The sequence below is a fragment of the Limulus polyphemus genome, unplaced genomic scaffold (genome assembly GCF_000517525.1).
Source record: "Limulus polyphemus unplaced genomic scaffold, Limulus_polyphemus-2.1.2 Scaffold896, whole genome shotgun sequence".
NCBI lineage: Eukaryota > Metazoa > Arthropoda > Merostomata > Xiphosura > Limulidae > Limulus > Limulus polyphemus.
Window position 1 is genome coordinate 246,759 of NW_013666506.1, and position 7,374 is coordinate 254,132.

A 7,374-nucleotide genomic window follows, 5' to 3' on the forward strand; every position below is an offset into this window, starting at 1 on the left:
TATTTGGGGGTGCTTAACTTTTTTCCAGGTGTATATTTTATGAATGTATGTCAGTAAGTTTGGTATCAAATTTTAGTATTATACATTAGTTAATATCTTAATGTAAAAGCAAGTAATAAAATAAATCCTAAATTTCAATGTGTGTGTCACGTGGTATGTTGAATGCAGGATTGGTTCAAATTAGATGTTTGTGATGTCCGAAAATAAAGTTTTTTATGAATTAGATACAGAAATTACTGATACTGACAAGCTAGAATATTAGATAAGAATCTCCTAAATTTTCTATTTTCTGAGATATGATGTCCCTCTACTTGTTTTCTCAGCCTCTGTGAAGTATTTGCATGGGAAACTCTTTCTTTTCATGCTAGATTTCGAGCAGTAAGGTAAGACATTAGTGAGCTTGAAAAATAATATTTTTCAGACCCAAATACAGCATGGTTACTAAGTTTGATAAATTATAGTGGAATTATGTATTTATATAGTAATTTATGATTTTTTGTTATTTCAAAATGCATATATAAAACCTAAAACAAATTACTTTGTTTCATATCCTCCATGTGTAAAATTTGATTAGGCTTAGCAACTTATGGCAAGCAGCAAACGAGTACAAAGTTTGTACTTAGATAAGATAATTGTTTCATATACTTCTTTATTTGCTGCTCTATGTTTAAAAAACAAATGAAATTTAAGAAGTTATTTATAAATAGTAATAATGTATTATAACTAGAACACAGCCAAGATAGGTCACTTTGTAAAGGCCAGTTTTATACTCTTGGATACAGTAACATGAGTGCATGTGTGCTGTGTCATTGCAACTTCTGTAATGTTACTCAGGCATGGCTGAAAGATCAATAAAATAAAAATAATAAATATATATGTAGATGTATAATGTTATAAAACTTAAGCTATTTAGACTAACTATTTGTGTTTTTGTGTTATAATTTATAATTATTCTAGAACAAAAAAATCATAAGTTATATCTATTTCCTAATTTTTTATGGTGGTCACGAGGTCAGTCAAATCAACCATACCTGTACAGAGATACTATAGTGGAAATAACAGATAAAATATAAAGTTTTTCTAAAGAAAAGTTTGATAATTATCTGGAGGTTATAAAGATTTTGCATGTGAAATTTTCTGATGCATAAAAGTATTTTTAATCTCAAAATTACTTTGCATGTTGGATAGTCAACATTCGAGGAGAAAAAATACCACTTAAAAAATTAATAAAAAATCTGATATTTTGCATATGAAAGCCTGGTAATGTTTACTGATAAAATGCAAAATTTCGTGAAGATATGCTTACTGTATTAAAATTTATAGTATGGAAACTATAACAAGCGCAAAATGGTTACAATGTCAGTCCCTGGGACCTAGCCTATAGTGAAAGAATTAAAGATGATCTAAACATTTCCTTCCAGGTGAATCACCAATTTCAAGATAACCATACAGATACCATTTTCTTTGTTTTTACAATATATATAATAATCCCCCATTACTTTGATGTAAATCAAATAAAGTGATAAGTAATAACTTTTATTTAAAGTATATCATGATTTCAATTAGAAATAATTGAGTTGACAATTACTTTATTTACATACACTGTTAGAATACAATAAACGCAATAACTATAATATTAATTACGTAAGGATTTGAGTCATCAGAGTATTTTGCCATCACCTATCATACTCATTAAACCTATGTTTATCTGACGGATTCTCAATGATGAAAATTTCTGTGCTCTCAAACAGATATAGTTCAATACAAACATTTTCATGAACGAAAAGAACAAAAGAATGTTTAAAGAAACTGTAAAAAACTTACAGCTCTGTGGTTTGCTCATAAGTCTTCAAAACTTCCCTATGTAATAGATGGGATATAAAAGAAGGCAGAAGGGCATACAACAAAAGCACCAACAAGCACAAGGTAGATGCAGTGGATGCTGCACGTATTTAATGATGATAAAGAAATTGAAAAGATATACACGAGTAAAATGAAACTCGGTTTATTAATATCTCGTTGAAACAGTGAGACTGTTGTAAAAAGTGATCCTGCTAAATAGATAACAATGATCAGTTATGTGAAAGTAAAAGTTTGAGGAAACTTTCCTTTGTTTACTTAAATGTTTAATTTTGTTACATATTCTCTCTACAGAAAGATGAGGCATTAGTGAGTTCCAGTCATTTGTAAATATTAAAAAATTTGTCAGTCAACTTTCTAAATTGCTAGTGAACATGCAACTTGACAGACAGCTTTTGGTAGTCAAACTCAAAAATGAAATTTGAGCCTTGTCAGTCATTATTAAAATCGTTTATTTAATCCCAATAATTCTTAGTTGCACTTACAAACAATGTACTAACACTTCAGTAAACAGTAACAGCGATTATTTCACGTGTGTCAAAACTAATAATTACCCACATAACGAACAGACTGTGGCATAGCACGACTTCAAAACAGCTTATCTGCTATCCCGAAGCAAGAGTAAGACATTACTACATCAAAAGCAGCTTTTCCTAAGTTACTATAGTTACTTTTGAAGAAAATTTTTTATGAGTTTTAAGTTTTTTCTTACATACCTTGGAGGATTGCATATGTGAAGGATTTGAAAACTTGCATTAATTCATAACAACATTTTGGAGTAAACAAAGGCAGTACTATTTCATTTTGTAACTATTATATAAATTTTGTGATACTGATAAATTGTTTTCTGTGGAATCCTATGAATATATCAAAGTTGCTTTGGGTGTCCAGTGAGCATTTTTATGCATAACATAGGAAATAATATTGTATTAAACCAAGTACCACATCTTTGTTCTTTAAAATTTAAGATATGTAAAGTTCATTTTTGTGTCTGAAAAATGCACAATGTATGTTCGTCCCAAAATTTCTTACAATAGTTTATTTATTGCACCTAGTGGACTTTCCAAATGGCTCATGGCTGGGTGATGAAAATAACGTTGAATTACGAGTCAGATGTCACATCATTAACATAAAAAAATAATTAAAAATATAATTAAAAATTATATAAGTAGATAGTATTTATCATACTCTATCTTATTTATAAAAGTTACCTCTTATTCCTCTTAAAAATTATTTACAGCTGCTTCAAAATGATCACCAATCCAATCTCGAAGGTAATGCTGGGGCAGAATCCCCACTGTAAGACTCAAATGACAAGTACAGTCTTGTTAGTAAAACAACTCTGATATATCTGTGGCATTCCATAGAAAAGTATGATTTATCTGGGAAATCACACAAAAGTTATATGGTGGTTATTAAATGAAACATTTATCTGTGCTAAGTGTGTAGCATCAGTTTACATCAACAATGTACGCCATGCTGTTTACTGTATGTTTCTTGTACTTTGAAGCTTCTGTGGTGTTTATGTTAATTTGTTTTTCTTTTTATTTCAAAATGTATTTCAACAAAATGAGCTAGTGCACGGTCATTAGGCCTGTGTATTAGTGCTAATATGAGTATGTGAAGCCTAGTAGACTGGTTACAGTAATAGTGTGTGCAATATGGTATATGCCTAAGTCAAACGGGAGTTTTTATTTCATTATAAACTGTCAATTAATTGAAAACACTTTTTTTCAAAAACATACAATCAATGGTTATTATGCTTTATGTTTGAAGTTCTGTATTTTAGATAAGGTGATGTTTGCGAGGAAATAATTTTATTAATGTAATTACAGAAATGGCAAGTATAATGCCACTGGGTTGGAAAAAGATTAACTCCTTCACTATGGTAGCAGTGTTTATTCCCTGTTGTTGTAATTCTGTTACAATGTTGCACTTTTTGCTATATAGTTTCAAAACCACTAAAATGGGTCTGAGATCAAAAAATTACATTCCAGCATTTCCAAGGAATTTAATTTTACTTGACGAATTTCAACTTTTTTGTTGGCTTTTCCAATCGGGAGTGTATGGTCCATGCATATTCCTTTAGATATGACCAATGAAAGTGAACATATTACATGGATTAAATAAAAAAACAATTCATGAGGAAATGGAACTTTACATGAGGGAATGTAATCTTCCTGATAGCTTTCCTTCAAGTGAACATAATTTTATTTCATTATTTCTATCCCATCAAGTTGTTCATGATTTCACTCTAGAATCCTTTGTTTCGTAACATCATATTCATTTGTCCTTTAGTAACAATCAAAAATTGCTTGCATGGCATTTTGAGGCCTAATGTTCTCAGTTATGTAATTTATTTACCTTGATATATGTACATACAGCACACACTACAGAGGCATCCAGTATTCAAAATTTATTTGGGATAAACTATCTTTGGGACTTTTTTGATCATTCACTGCTTCGAATATTTTATGATTATATGAAAGAAAACCTTTTGTATGAATGAAAGCATAATTTATTCTTTTTTTAAATTTTATCATTGCTACACAGCAATATACAGCTGTAGGCAGAGCAAACAATTCACAACGATTAGGGTGGCTATTGCTGTCGTATTTTGTATGAATGAAAGCATAATTTATCCTTTTTTAAAAATATTATCATTGCTAAACAGCAATATACAGCTGTAGGCAGAGCAAACAATTCATGACGATTAGGGTGGCAATTGCTGTTGCATTTTTTAAAATGGCCATGGTGCTCTCAGAAAATAGTTAAAATCCACATTCATGATGCCACCCTTCGGTATTCCTCGACTGTCATGCCCTCATGGTCTAAATTTGTATTGTGTACTGCAGTAAAGGGAAAACCATTGGGGATCACAAATACTGGACTTATAACCTACAGAAACTACCTTGTTACAAATAATATATCACACAAATTGCCTGTAATGGAGGGAGTGAAGTTTTCACTTTGATCAGCAGTAAAACATTTGTACAGTTTGTTGAGTCATACCATACCGCAGTCTCTTAGTAGTAGCAAGCAATTCAAATTGGTGCTCAAACATAAAACCCACAGAGCTTACTCAAAGACCCACAAAGACAGCAGTACAAGACAATCAAAGTCAGCACATACATATACTAATCAGAGTGAAGTGTGGGACTGCAAATACGCCTTGCATTAAACATGTTGAAAAATAAACTATTCAAAAAGGAGAATGCTGTGAAACTGTTTTCTGTGGTGGCCAAGTGCCAGAAATTGGAACTTTTTTTTTCATCAGTAAATATGTGAATTAGATCCTGATTTTTAGCTGTGGCATAGCGGCTCATAGAATGGCACCAAGTTTTTTTCATGTACAAACTTTTAGCTCACAGCTCCGTTATCTCTTGACCGATTTGAGATCTAATTGCAGTTTAGGACTCAGGAAGTCAAACCCTTTCAATTGATGTATTTGACCATGCCCGTGGTCTCATAGATTGATTTACTCTAATCCTTGAAAGAATTTCAAGTGCCATGACTATTGAGTATTTCCTTTTGTTTAGAAAATGAAGGGAAACAGGATACGTCAATAATTCGGCTTGATAAATTTTATGCACAAACCTACCAAAGGCTTAAGCCTACTGCATTAGCTAGCTAGGGTTAACATTTCTGAATTACAAGTAGTGAGTTGGGCAATGCAATGTGGGACAACACGTGATTTATAGGTTATGACCACGTGCTATACTGTAGTGTAAGCCTAGTTTACTGTTTATCAGCACTAGCTTACATTAGAAATTATACAAAAAATACTAGTATTAGTATTGTTTGGAAACAGAATGTTGACCTTATGTTATGCCAATGTGTGTTACTATTTATCTGTCTGTCCGTGAAGATTTTCAAAGGCCTGCTCTTTGGAGACAGCGTAACTGGTTTTGTCAATCTTGGTCAAGTAGTCTGACCTGTTGGGGATGAATTTTGTTGGTAGAAATTAGGCCTTTAAACTTCTCCTCCTCCCAGGAATTTTGTCTGATCATTCTCAAAGTTAGACAAAGCAATAAAAAGATAGCAGTGCATAAAAGTTGTATACAATTCTTAGGTCAAAGTACATTTGGGGTGAGGAGGGGGCAAAAGCTAGAAATCTTATAAAGCACTTGTTCTCTTTATGCATAAGTCTGGTCATTATCAAACTTAGATAAATGAGTAAGTGGATAGAGATGCCAGAAATGTGTTCATGATTTATAAGATCATCAGAGGTCAAATCCTGAAAACATTTAAAATGCTTCTCCTCCGAGAGATTTTATTTCATTCTTCTCAAAGTTAGACAAATTAATAAGTGGAGAAAGGTGCCTAAAAGTTATATAGATTTTCAGATCAAATGTCATTTGGGGTCAGGACAGGGCAAAAACTAAGAATATTTTTAAGATCACAGGGCATTTTAGATCAGCATGATACCTCTTTTTTTTATCTTAAAACTTATGTACTGTTCCTTCATAAGTCTCATTGGTTAAAGTTTATACTTACCTACCTGATAAACATAATCTGGAAGAACAGGCTAGCTTTCCAAGCTTCCAGTGAAAAAACAAACAAACCATATTTACTAAACTAATTGATAAACTCATTTCTATTCCATTAACATTAATGTATAATGTGGCTTTAGTGCCCTCCAGGGAATTTTTTTTTTGGGGGGGGGTGTTTGGTGCCCTTGAAAATGAGGGAAAATCCAAGGCCAAATGGTCTTGCCTTAAAAATGATGAGTTTCCTGGCCTGGCTACAGATTTAAAGCAGTGAATGCTGGAATGCAGATTCCACAACACAATGCACACAAAGAAAGAGATATCATGCAGTAGACTGTAAAGGAAAATGCAGAAAAATGGTTAATGATATCCATAACACCATTATATGTTGTAAAAACAAAAAATTCATGGTAGATTTCAAGCTCACCTTCAGAATTGAGTGTGATGAATGTGACACTAGAGCCAAGAGAAACTGCACAGTGCTCACTTTCCTCAGAGCTAACACTACCTGGGGAACCTGGAGAAAACCAATAGTCATTAAAAAGATATTTTATAGTAAAATAACTGTCTGAGTAATAAACATCTTACTATTTTCACTTAAGAATTTTCATACTTCTATATTCAAAAAAGTTATAATGATTAATATTCGAAATCCAGAATCATGCAGAAATGTTGGTATTTTTAGATCGTACAAAGCTGAAAAACAAAACAAAAACTGTAAGAAGCTATTTAGTTCAAAACCTTGATTCATGGTTAACTCTCTTTACACTCGGTTGAATTGACCAACCACTTTGTTCTTGTTTAAAGTTGTTAAAGTTATGATACTACTAACTTTTAATAAAGTACTAGACCACCTGTGACCCATTGGGTAACCCACTATTCAGAGGTTATGAAGAATTCATGCTAACTTCAATATTGCACCAAAATGAAGGTTTATTTTGAGATGATTTAATTAAATATTTCAATTCATTTGTTTTATTCATAATTCAAGAAAAGATATTTGATTGTTGATCGGGAGTAAAAG

General features: G+C 31.9%; 1 protein-coding gene across 1 annotated transcript in view; it reads right to left on the minus strand.

Moving 5' to 3' along the window:
• Positions 1-6,604: 6,604 nt before the first annotated feature.
• The window catches only part of LOC106461091 (protein BANP-like), a 19,370-nt gene continuing 18,600 nt past the window's right edge, over positions 6,605-7,374 (minus strand). Inside the window, exon 7 of the mRNA XM_022387964.1 lies at positions 6,605-6,867. Within this exon, the coding sequence (XP_022243672.1) occupies positions 6,605-6,867 (263 nt within the window). The remainder of the gene's footprint in view (positions 6,868-7,374) is intronic.